Genomic DNA, 13,001 nt, shown 5'->3' on the forward strand with positions numbered 1-13,001 from the left:
GCGCCTACAAATAGTTTGCAGCGGAGTTTGGAAGCATGAATCAGCATATGAACTTCAGCTGCAGAAAGAATCAGTAGAACTGTACTATTAGTTGTGTTTTTAGGCATGATTAGCTTCAGACCATCAACAGTGGGCTGTGATGTGAAAGTTACCACAACAGCAGGGCAATCTGAATTCATGCTGAATAGCTAGTAAATTTCTTATTGACAGTGGGGTACAATATTTATGGTAATAACACTTAATTAATGTCTAACTTATTTAAAATAAATAAATAAATAAATAAAAACGTTATTTTGCCATTTGTAATTAAGGTAAATAAGAAAAGAGCCACTACAATACAAAAGTAATTTTGTTGATATTCCATTAAGAAGATGATTAGTCTGATTATTCTCTGATAACATTGAACTCTCAGTTGTTTTATGGTTGTATGGTCTGCTCCCACTCAGAGAACTAAATAAAAGAGCAGAATCCAGCACAATGTAGTGACTCACTGGCTGTCGGACATGTTGTCATCACTCAATGACTTTCACTGACACACATCTCGCATACTCCAGACTCCTGCATGCATGCCCTACGGACATGATTGTGAATGTGTTTCGTCAGTATATTGGGCAGGGCTGTCTGGGCTTGTGTTCAAAATTCCTGAAGTCAAAGCCAGAGAGCAGATGGGGAGGATTTTTCATCATCAGCAAAACTATGTGGAACTAACACATGGGGGGGCAAAAAGAGCTGTAGCTATTTCTCATTTAAAATGTCAGTTAAAAGGGTTCCCTTGCGTTGGAAAAATACTTTAATTTAAAAACGTTTAATCACAAAACGAAGCCTAACTATGCAACTTTCAAATGTGTTGAAATGAATCATTTCCTGATAATCGATCTTCATAAAGGAAAGGTTTTAACGTCAGTCTTCTTAAAAAAACAAACAAAAAAAAAACAAAAAAAAAAAAACAGCGCTGGTTAGGGGTCGAAACCCCAAGTGACTCTTTCGTTGGTTTTATGCGATGTTTGCAGTCGTTTACTTTGAGGACCCGCCCAGGAAGTAGACAGGTTTTGACGAGAATGGCTCGGTGTAGAAGTTGTGAAAGAGAGAAAGAATGCACGTTGTTGTTCGGAAATGCAGTGCTACCAGTGCGTCGGTTTAACACAAGTTAACTGCCAGATATTCCAAGCAAAAATGAAATCCTAAACACCTGGGGAAACCTGTTAGAATGACAATTACAGAACGAGCCGGGTGATATATTTCACCCAGCATTGCAATGTCAACGCGGAGCAACCAACCTGCAGAACGCCTGACAGTGCCACCTTAAATTCCCGCTTTATTGTCGATCCAACATTTGACTAATCATTATTTCGCTATGCTATGTTTTGCTCCTCTTTCATCTTCTGTCTGACGGACCTGGTCCTACAAACATGACGGTAAGTCAATTAATATGCGTCGATACTTAAAAGTGATAACCTGAATTGCCTATATCGTCAATAAAATTAACCGACTAACATAGCCTAACTACGAGTTTTATTTTGTTTCCAGTTTTTTCATGCTGTAGCCTACTGTATTTTCAGTTCTGTTCGAAATCGTGTTGCGGGTGGATGGATGGGTGTGTTTGTGTGGTTACTGGTTGGTTCAAAGCTGGTACAGTTTTGCATCCTCCACCTGCCCCCTCCCGCCTTGTTTTTGTTGTCTACGTTGGATTTGTTAGTGTATGAATGTAGGCTACAGGGTATCGTATGAAGGGGTTATGTGTCTTAACGTGTCGGCTATTTGGCGAAGCTCTGCACACATCAGACGCATTTAAACCACTCTTTCTTACCTATTTTAAATTTACACCCTCCTCTCCAAAAACAGGAAAAATGTCAATGTTAGACAGGAGACTATTAGACTATTATACTGTCAAAAATGTTTATAGGGGATTTTTGTTAGTTAGTCTCTCTGGTGGGCAAAGAAGAAGATAATGACCAAGTAATCCCAACCTTAAACTAGTATTTTTAGCTGTGAAGTGGTTTCCTGTAAGTGTCCTATCTGTTAAATCCTGGGTGTGTTCATCTCTACTGTGGTTTTCACACTTCTTTATCGTTCGCCTTCTAATTTAGTGTAAACGCACATAGCTACATGCACAGTTTGTGCTTTGCAAATTCTCTGGGCTGGATACATGAAAATTGCATGCAAAACAGTCTAGTGAAACAGGTGAAATAACAATGCTACAATGATCAAAAATGGCTCGTATTTGTCACAATGTGTTAATCACATTCACTTAAAGCATGGAGTAAAGTGTGCTCAGTCAAGAAAGAATCAGTACTAACAATTTCATGGTGTAATCATGTAAACGACAGTTTGTCATTTCTGTGTGTTTTGCATGTTTTTCACCAATGTCATTTGTTTAGCTGCTCTTCCAGTTGGTTGATTAAAAGAGAAAAAGCCATCTTGCATTTACTTCTCCCCTACAGCCTGACCTCCTTAACTTTAAGAAGGGATGGATGTCGAAGCTGGATGAGGATGGAGAGGTAATGGGAACTTTACTTCTCCTTGGTTCAGAGACATCAGCTCTGAAATTTTGAATTAAAAAAAAATCTAATTGGATCCTTTTGAAAAGTGAATTCAAAAATGAAATTCTAAACCATTGCAGTTACAGTTGCTGCAAGTTGTTTGAAAGGTGTATGTGTCATTTATTTTAAATTTACAGTACAGACAAAAAGTATTAGGCCATCTGTGGTTTTTTAAAAGTTTAAGATTTCCAGGTGCAGTGTTCAGTACACACTCAGAAGGGTCTAGCTGATGGGCAGTAATGTTATCAGGAAACCAGAAAGAAAAAAGATAATAACAGAGGCAGAAGACAAATAGCTTGTGGTGTCTAGCAACAGAAACTGTCGAAAAGCTGCACCACAACTACAGGAAGAACTGGCTTTCCCTGGCTATAGTGAAATGGCAACTACGATCTGCTGGTCTAAAAGGATGTGTATCTGCCTTTTCCTAATCTTTTTGGTCCAGTGTTGATGGTTGATGGTAAAAATAGTAATGATATGGATGCTATGTGAGTATGTAATATTCCATGGCACTGTGGTTTCTGGGCAAAATTAGGTTGAATTATTTTGGCTATATTTTTATTCATTTGCTAATGAAATGCCTGTATCTAGTTCATACTGTCTGTTGCACAGCTGGATATTCATTATATCAATTCAAAGTTGTGTTTCCTTCCTCGAACATCCAACCACGTTAGCCCTGCCTTGTACTGATTCTTTCAGCCTTCCAGTTGCCTAACCTTCAGCACGTCCTGCCTTTCTTTCAGTTAACTGGTGTGAGTACAGACGGTGTAGCCAGTGTTTACATACCGGGGGTTTTCTGGTGAAAGAGGCTGGTTAATTCTCTGAGTGTGAGCAGAGTGAGGTGAGGCTTTGGTGTGATGCAATGTTTCCTGTGTGTCATCGCAGTGGAGGAAGCACTGGTTTGTGCTAACAGACACCAGCCTGAGGTACTACAGAGATTCAGAGGCAGAGGAGGTAAGATCAATCTGGTTTATTTTTACAGCTCTTTGCTGAATTAAACTGATGTAAGTGCTGGTAATTTACTGAAAGCAAGCATGTTAAATCATGTTTTGGTCTTTTGTCTTTTAGGTATTTTTGTGTGGATGTGATTTGGCAGTTGTTGTTCCAGTCAGATGGTGTGACGGAGAGAACTCTGAAGTTTATCGTTTCAATATAAGTTTGTAATGGTTTTTATTTTATTTCCTTCTTCGTCACTGACTGTCATGTCCCAGAAAGATGATCTGGATGGAGAGATCAGCCTGCTGTACTGTGTGAAGGTTTCTGAGTGTGATGTGGATAAGAACTATGGTTTTCAGATAGAGGTATGCACTATTTTTAATACAAATTTAAAAAAGAATCGTTTGGTATTATTATTATCATTATTATTATTGTTATTATTGTTGTTGTTTTGCCCTGACCTTGGACAGTTTACAGAGGCTTTTGCAAAGGGTATGTTAAAAAAATGCGAACAGAAACTAATCAAGTGTACTGCAATCTGCTACATGCAAGTATGCATGCAAAGAAACAGATGTGAAACATAAATCCAGAGGACAGAGGAGGAATGCAAGTGCTCACTCCTGGTCCTGTGTATCCTATGTGCATTTACTGCATTCAATATCAATATGAGCATCAGTATCTCTCTCACACATGCATGAACCCAGACACAAGAGGCAGTGTTCACTCTGTCAGCGGTGACCTCAGGAATCAGGAAGAACTGGGTTGAAGTCATTACGAAGACTGTACTGCCATGCAGCTCCCCTGACATCACACAGTGAGTGCACACTTACATTTCCCCTTCTGTGCACACTACACTTACCTCACACAGTGAGTGCACACTTACATTTCCCCTTCTGTACACACTACACTTACCTCATTCAGTGAGTGCACACTTAAATTTCCCCTTCTGTACACACTACACTTACCTCATTCAGTGAGTGCACACTTACATTTCCCCTTCTGTACACACTACACTTACCTCATTCAGTGAGTGCACACTTACATTTCCCCTTCTGTACACACTACACTTACCTCATTCAGTGAGTGCACACTTACATTTCCCCTTCTGTACACACTACACTTACCTCATTCAGTGTGTGCACACTTACACTCTGTCTTCTGTCCACAGTACACATGCATCACACAGTGAGTGTACACTTACATTTTCCCTTCTATATACAATACACTTACCTCGTTCAGTGAGTGAATCTTCATTTCCTTCTGTAACACAGTACATTTCTCATTCAGTGGGGACACTACTTGTCTTCTGTATAGAACATGAACATGTGATGGGGTACACTTTCGAGTTTCCTTTCTATACTATCAATACATTAGCCTGTTCCGTGAACTTAGCTTTCACTTCTCTGTTGTCATAGTTGCAGGATCACATCAAATGTACACTCTGCCTTCTTACCGAAAGTGTTCTGTGGCCCAAAGCCTTCCTTTACTGCAGACAAGGCCGTATCCTGGCGAAGCCTCGCTTCCTCCTCTGTGTTTAAGGCGATCCCGGGGTGGCCCGGGTCAAGGCGACCCCCTGCACGCCCCGCCGCCCAACGCCGTCCGCGCGAGGGCGACTTGGGGAAGGGCCCGTGACAGCGCGACAGCAGAGCGGCCTGGAGGGAGCAGCAGCCGCGGCCAGGAGGGGAAACTCGAGAAGGGCAGGCCGCCCAGCAGCCCTGGGAGCGCCGTGGTTCAGGAGGAAGCTGGCAGCTGCCCCGCGCCCTGGACCGGTGCTGAGAGGGCTGGTTAGAGGAGGACGTCGAGAAGAGGTGGGCGGAGTTTGAGAGGCGGCCCCTGAGGGAGGCGGAGTCACCACCACTGATGGTAACCCTTGGAGACCATCCAGATGATGAGGCGCTGCAGAGAGAGGTAGTAAGAAGAATTCATTATTTTTCTTTATTTATTTTTTTGGGATGAATTTTACCAATTTTTACGGTTTGAGAAATGGGAAATAAATGGATTATGGTTGTTATAAGTAATTAATTTCTGAATTTTTATGTTAGAAAACTACACTGTCCAGTCAGCAGACCTATTCATTGAATAATTCCTTTACATATAATTGATAGCTGCAACATGCCATTTCTCCCAGGATTTTGACCGTGACATTACACAGGTCCTGAAAATGGTGCAGTGTGCCCATAAGCATAACATTCAGGGGCTGGAAACCGTGCAGCCAGTCCTCCTACAGAGGGTTCACCGCATTGTTCTGTGTTGCTCTCTTTTCTCCACTAGGTGGAGACTCTAAGGCAGCAGCTGGCAGGTCTGCAGAGTGATGGAGACGTGGTGGAGTGTGGACAGTGTGGCCCGGGGGCCGACTGGGGCCGGAGCCTGGAGGTGATGGAGAGGGCCCACAGACAGGCGCTGGAGGAGCTGCAGCAGCGGCACGACCAGGAGCTGAGGGAGCTGCAGAGAGAGAAGGAGAGGCTGCTCCGCGAGGAGACTCAGGCGACTGCCCAAGGTGCGGGAGAGAGAAAGAGAACTAAAATGATATTTTTACTTATAAATCTTTACTCAAACGTCTGATTGTCTGTAATGTAGATGCTTTCATTGTGACTGTTTATTTATATTGCATGTATATGATGATTGGGAAATATCAGGCCTGTATGTGGTCCAGGAAATAAAGAATATTTGAAATTGAGTGATAAAGAGAGAGCGATAGATGGATTGATGCCAGTGGAGAGAAATCAGAAGATGCAGCAGCTGGAGAAATTCTATCACTTGAAAATAAGATATTTTGAACGACATTTACAAATTTAGTGACAATGGCAGCCTTAGGCTTTGTGTGATTCAGCTGCTGAGTAACAGGAGTCACCAGAGGGCGCTAGGAACCCTCCAGTGTCCTTTCCTTCAGCCTTGCATGTACACAGTTTTAGCATTCACACGCACATACACACACAAAAGATCGTGTGACTTGCAGTGCAGTTGGCTGTATTATAATGATGATGATGATGATTATTATTATCATGCTTTCCCACACAGCGATGGAGGCATTGAAGAAGGCGCACAGGGAGGAGCTGGAGCGGGAGATAGAGATAGAGCAGCTGGGGCGATGCGGGCCACAGACTCACAAGAGCACAGTGGTCTCACAAGCAGCCTACACACTGTACACATGACACACCTGAGCTACACACACACTACTGTACACAGTACCACCACTGAGACTACCAGCCCACTACTGTACACATGTACACACGAGACTACAGCCCGAGCTACCTACTGTAACATGTTCCACACACTGAGACTACCACCACACACTACTGTAACATGTGACCAGCACTGAGGACAGCTCTCAGCACACTACTGTACACATGTACCACACACCGAGACTACAGCCCTGCAGTCTACACTACTGTACACATGTACCACACACTGAGACTACAGTCCTGCGGCCTACACTACTGTGCACATGTATCACACACTGAGACTACAGCTCTCCAGCCTACACTACTGTACACATGTACCGCACACTGAGACTACAGCCCTGCATTCTACACTAATGTACACATGTACCACACCCTGAGACTACCACCCACACTACTGTACACATGTACCACACACTGAAACTACAGTCCTGCGGCCTACACTACTGTACACATGTACCGCACACTGAGACTACAGCTCTCCAGCCTACACTACTGTACACATGTACCACACAACGAGACTGGAGCCCTGCAGCCTACACTACTGTAGGATATGGTGCAGATATGGGATAATTCATGCTACATGGTACTGTTTTTTTCTCAAGATGAGTCTGTTTGTGTGTGTGCGTGCATATGCGTGTTTGTATGAGAGTTTGTGTGCACACGCGTGCGTATCCGCTCTGTACGGAGTGTGTTTCTCTGTGCCGTCCCCTCAGGTCAGAGACCCTGGGCCTGCAGAGGGAGCTGGACGACCTGTCCGAGAGGTACTCCCAGAAGTGCCTGGAGCTCAACAGGGCTGAGCAGAGCAACGCAGAGCGGGAGAGGGAGATCAGCCGCCGGGAGAGAGAGATGGCCCAGCTGCGGAGGGAGAACCAGGTAACAGAAGCTTAGCTGAGGGGCAGCATTGTGACATAAGCCTAGGTCTTATGTAATGGAACTGTACTATAAGACAACGATTTTTAATATCATTACATTAAAAGCACAAATTTAGCAGATACGCTTAAACAGAGAAATTTACACTACCTTTGCACTTTTTTCATAATACCCATTTATACAGCTTGAAATATACTGTTAAGTACCTTACTCATGGGGACATGTCCTACTTGGGAATTGAACCTGCAACCTTTTGGTTATAAGCCCAGTTCCTTCACCATTATACTACACTATTATTTTGTCCCACAGTTTGCGGCACAGACAGTAAAAACAACCTTGAAACAATGACAGTCTTAACTATTTCCATAGGTCAATCATCCATCCATCCGTCCATTCATCACAGCAAGAACATATGGTAGATTTATGGGGTGTATCAAATTCTTAAACACAAGAAGTGTAATCTGTAGATGTGTGTGCAGCCTTCTATTGGTCAGACATTGAAAGGAGGAAGACTTCTGCAGTGCTCAGCCTCATCAGTCATCACATGGGTACTGGGTAGCATGGCCATTTATCCCTGTCATTCCCAGGAGCTGGAGTCTCGTCTGAAGGATGAGATTAGTCACGTGAGCCCTTTCATCACCGGTCAGGGGTCAGGGGTCAGTGTCTCCCTCAGCAGCCATGAACTCAGTTCCTGTGACCTGGAGGTAAGGTTTACCTGGTGGACAAGTTAGTAAAAACTGTATACTACCCTCAGGTGTCTCACACCATTTTGCTAACATTGACACCTGGTGGTATTGTGCAAGTGTTACACTTGATACAAACATTTTTGGAATGAGTGAAGATCCTGTTCTTTGTGTTGTGATGCAGATGCTACTGCGAGTTAAAGAGAACGAGCTGCAGTACCTACACAGGGAGGTTAGCTGCCTGAGGGATGAACTACATTCTCTCATTAAGGTAACTGTTTGGTATGTATGTGTGTTTGTGTGTGCATACCATTTGTTTTGGAGACTGATGGATGAGACGAATATGTATGTTTCCCCCTGATGTGAAAACAGTGCAGAATGCATTTTAACTTAGTATATTAGCATGCGTAGGCCTACTGCTCATTTTCAGTCTTATGGCAGGTCTGTAGGTTTCTGAGGTTTGATTTAGAAAATACTGTTGAGCAAACAAGTCGTCAGGTTTTATTCGTTTCGTAACCAGCCCCCAAAATCAGCCAAGCATTTCTAACATTTTTCCTGTTTGAAGCCTGCATTCTGCCGTAGTGATGCTTGGTTTCTCTGGTGCTCATTGCATTGAGCGTTCAGACTCCCCCTCACACGTTTCGGAGCCGTGGCTGAGCGTCCCTGCGGTTTGATGGTACCTTCCACTCTCCCCCCCTTTGCTTAGGAGAAGCGGTCGGCGTGCGACCGATACAAGGAGGTGTACACGGAGCTGGGCCGGATGAAGAGCCGCAGCGAGCAGGAGATCGAGGCCCTGAAGGAGCACCTGAAACTGGCCATGGCCGCTCTGCAGGAGGGGCAGCAGCTGGAGAACAATCTGGAACACTGAGACGGGTGGGGGTGGGGGTGGGGGTGGGGGTGGGGGGGGGGGAGGGGGAGGGGGAGGGGGAGGGGGAGGAGGAGGGGAGGAGGGGAGGAGGAGGGGAGGGGAGGGGGTGCGTGCCGGGGAGTGACTGACAGAGAACAGAGGTTTTTTAAAAAAAAAAATTAAGATAATATATTCATCGTTTCTGTTTTGGTTCCAATTTAAAGCCTGTTGTCGTAGTTAGCCTGGCAGAAAGACCACCTCACCAGATTGGAGCAAGATCCTCAAAGACGAGAAAACACCCTTAAAAATAAATGAGTATTGATTGTATCAGCATAACAAGCACAGATTCAGCCTTTCCATGGCATATAACAGAGCAGCGCTATGTTAGAAATCTAGATGTAAGATTTTTTTATGCTTCAGAGCCATTGCAGTTTTTATCGTTTTTATCTAGCAGCAGTAACCCACTTCCAAAACATTTTTGCACGGTACTGTCAGAAATGTATAAGTGTACTGTGTGCATACACCGTAAGGGACAGCTATTTATACCAGGAAATAGTTTCTGTTTCACTCATTATTTAAATGCTGGGTGTTCTGCACTTCCTTTTGAATGAAAGCAGCTCTAGTTCATACTGGAACAAGGACTACTTCCTGCTTCATAATAAGTTCATGGAGTTGAGGATAGAGGCTCAACAGAGGCCTGATATTTTGGATTTACTGTAAAATGGATTTAATAATAAATAAAAATGGTTGCTGTATACAGTGAAAGGCATTTACTTTACAGCTTGGATCTCGTATACAAAAATTATGTCATAATAGAATAAACTGTAAGAGACCTACCAGTTCCAAATTTATGTAAACAAATAATTTCATGGTACCAGAAAAGCTATGAATTCATAAGTAATTTCACTTTTAGCTAACCTGTTTGATTTATCATTTCATTATTTATTTTATTATTAAACTACTATTATGACTTTTTTACTCTCCAGCCTGCGGTGTTCTTGATTGAAAAGTATCATGGTCTTGTGATCGATTACAAAAAGGTTACTTCTACTGTAGCCTTTTGTGTTCCATTAATTGAATTTTAATTAATTTCGTGTTTTTTGACAAAAGAATTTCACATTGACTCCTCCCAAATTCTTTAAGGTCACCTGTCCGTCATTTCATTAAAAAAACCATCTCCGCCTAACTTCTCCACTGTACACATTTTCAATCCAGAGACGAAGCAACATTTCCACAGAAGAAAGTACTGCTGAAGTAAAGCACACACATACAGACACTCAGACACACTGGACATAGTTTTATTCGGTAAAGCTCTCTGTACATGCCATAGAAGGAGGCCTAAGTGGCACCGGCCAAAAATCCCAGTTTCCCAATAACTGGAAAAAATAGGAGAGGACCATGGGAACGGAACAGTGGAGATAAATCTTAGGAAGTCAAAACCGTCGTTGATCACTGTCGAGTTCTCCCGTCTTTTGTCCCTTTTCTTTTCTTTTCCTTTGCTCTGCTTGCCATCATTACTTCAACAAATGCTGTTGGGGCAAAATAAATCACAGTCAAAGTACACCTGAAACTTTTGAGAGTTAAGAATAAAGCAGATACAATGAAGGGAGAACACATGGAGAAAAACAGTGAATAAGGCTATCAATGAAACAAAGGTATACACTATGAATAAGGCTTACAGTGTAACGTTTAAATATACACTATGAATACACTAAATTGAATACAAATATACACTATGACAATTACGTTAAGATATTCACAATAAGGCTGACAATGATGCATTTCAGAGGGGTATGTCTTGTTATTATAAATTTGCTATAAACAATCAAGATGTGATAAATTCAACAAGAACATGGGACTGCAAGTTCCAGCCATGCACTTAACTCCCGGATTTAGTAAATCAGTCTTGACTGAAATTATTTAGCTTTGCCAAAACCAACAATTAAATGTGGCACCCAGGGTGTTTTTCGGGGAGGTGCAGTTCATTTATTGGGTGTGGGAACCAACCCTGGGCTCCCACTCAACATTACCAAAAAACTAAGCCTTTTGGCAAGGCGGTACATGCCACAACAAATGGATTATTTACAGATGTCATGCTGGTTGACAGGTGTGGCCTACAATAACAATAACAGTATCTACAATACAAAACCATATATTTTCAGTGTGGCGCTTCAGTAAAACATTTGCACAACCCTATTGCATCTGCGGGGCATTTATTTACATGGTATAAAAGACAATTTTACTTGCTGTGGGTGTGATAAAAGGAAAGAGCTCAAGCGTCGGACAAACTCACGTTCAGTCGTCGTCGTCGTCGTCCTCGGGGACAAAGATATCGTGCTCTTCCAGCAGGGCGGCGAAGTTCTTGCTGATCAGCGTGCCCACGTACAGGAAGGGCACGACGACAATGGTCATGCGGATGAGACCAAAGGAGGTCTGAAAAACAGCCGGCAGAGGACACTTTAAGGATGCAAGGTGCCCCATCTAACTTCAGCTTAGGTAACCAAACCCTCAACAGTTGTGCTGATGTAGGTTGAGAGTGGAAGGTACCATCAAAATTTAGTTTACACATTTGAATTACTGTCTAAGACCAGCATTGCCAGTCTTAAGGTTTTTACATTTGACACCATTAAAGTGGAGTGCACCCCCATGAACCTGAAGCATTTAAAAAGTGCAATGAGGAAACAAAACAGGAGCATGTTACAGATTCATAAATTATATTCATAAATTTTATTTTTAAAAAGCCAACATAATGGATACTTCTACAATTTTAAAACATCCTGACGTGACACCTGAAGGGCTGAGGCGTTTATCTGAACCCCTGGAAAACACCACAAGGTTCAAAATCACCCGGGAGAACAATCATTTGGAAAACGACTTCACAGAACGTTCTGCAGCCAATTACAGAGGAGGAAACATATCCCTTGATTTTCAGGTTTAGCTTCGTTTAGGGCGTGACATTCAGCATGCCTGACATTAATATAGGAAGTAAATGAGGCTAGTCCTTCCACTTGACTTGATAGACAATTTGTCCCATGCAAACGGTTTGAGAATTTGATTTCAAAGCGGGATTGTGGTTTAGGCTACTCGTCTGTGTCTAAATATAAACGTTAGCTGCCTTTAAATGATAGAGGCACGTAAGGCTAATTTGGAAAAAGAGTTACTTATTTTTATTATAAACGGCAAGTCGCCAACTGAACGCACAATGACTGATAACAGAGAATGGGTTAGAGTTTTATTTAGTCGAGGTCTAGGACAGTAACTGGATTACTAGAAATAACGTGTTTATTATTAAGTGTTTCAGACTTAATTTCTCCCCTTATCAGTAGGCAATGCATTCACCAGCCACATTCCATTTTTCGCCTTTCTGTCCACGCGATTGCCTCTTCCGCCTAAGCTATATTTATAAATAGGCCTATCTAATATTTATTTTTTTAACTGTTAAATTTAGCCAAAAATCGGAACTAGTTGATGAGCCAGGCCGTCCTGGATCATTGTTATCCGCAATGTTACCAAGCCAAGGTATGCCGTTTGCATCGAAATAAAAATGTGTCACCAAGACCAATTCGTTTTGTCATGCACAAGAACTTACTTTAACAGGCTTAGGGAGAACGGCGCCCGAAGACGTTGTAACTGCATTTCGAATCGAAACCTTTGTGCCGGTGTATTTAATGTGATGAGTCAAAACCCGGGTGTTTTTCAACACAAAACGCCTTGAAAGGCTGCACACAGCCGACGCCATTGCCATCTTCCTCCGCATTGAAATAGAAAATAAACAGACGGTAGGTGGTGGGCTTGAGCCTCGACCACAAAGCATGTCGGTGCGAATGATATCATTTGACGAGAATGAAATTGTGTAATTACATAGGCCTATACAATGCTTGTGAACACTTCTATTTTCTGCGGCGGCAAAACCTTAAAACTGTCACATCATGTCTAATAAATAAAA

At 42.7% G+C, this 13,001-nt stretch overlaps 2 protein-coding genes across 2 annotated transcripts; one reads left to right on the top strand and one right to left on the bottom strand.

The window, feature by feature from the left end:
- The first annotated feature begins 1,023 nt into the window (after window positions 1-1,023).
- LOC135248608 (TRIO and F-actin-binding protein-like) lies at window positions 1,024-10,038 on the top strand. Its single transcript, XM_064323432.1, has 13 exons — window positions 1,024-1,415; window positions 2,442-2,498; window positions 3,423-3,491; window positions 3,749-3,838; window positions 4,178-4,287; window positions 5,013-5,202; window positions 5,253-5,381; window positions 5,745-5,970; window positions 6,492-6,615; window positions 7,261-7,528; window positions 8,113-8,229; window positions 8,393-8,479; window positions 8,915-10,038. Exons 1-13 carry the CDS (start codon window positions 1,410-1,412, stop codon window positions 9,074-9,076), a joined length of 1,635 nt encoding a protein of 544 aa, XP_064179502.1. The 5' UTR covers window positions 1,024-1,409; the 3' UTR covers window positions 9,077-10,038.
- Window positions 10,039-10,323: 285 nt separating this feature from the next.
- LOC135248873 (essential MCU regulator, mitochondrial-like) lies at window positions 10,324-12,875 on the bottom strand. The gene is made up of 3 exons (XM_064323890.1): window positions 12,645-12,875; window positions 11,349-11,488; window positions 10,324-10,584 (listed from the first exon to the last, which is right to left on the bottom strand). Exons 1-2 carry the CDS (start codon window positions 12,867-12,869, stop codon window positions 11,351-11,353), a joined length of 363 nt encoding a protein of 120 aa, XP_064179960.1. The 5' UTR covers window positions 12,870-12,875; the 3' UTR covers window positions 10,324-10,584; window positions 11,349-11,350.
- Between the last annotated feature and the right edge of the window lie 126 nt (window positions 12,876-13,001).

This window comes from Anguilla rostrata, chromosome 2, assembly GCF_018555375.3.
Source record: "Anguilla rostrata isolate EN2019 chromosome 2, ASM1855537v3, whole genome shotgun sequence".
Taxonomy (NCBI): Eukaryota; Metazoa; Chordata; class Actinopteri; order Anguilliformes; family Anguillidae; genus Anguilla; species Anguilla rostrata.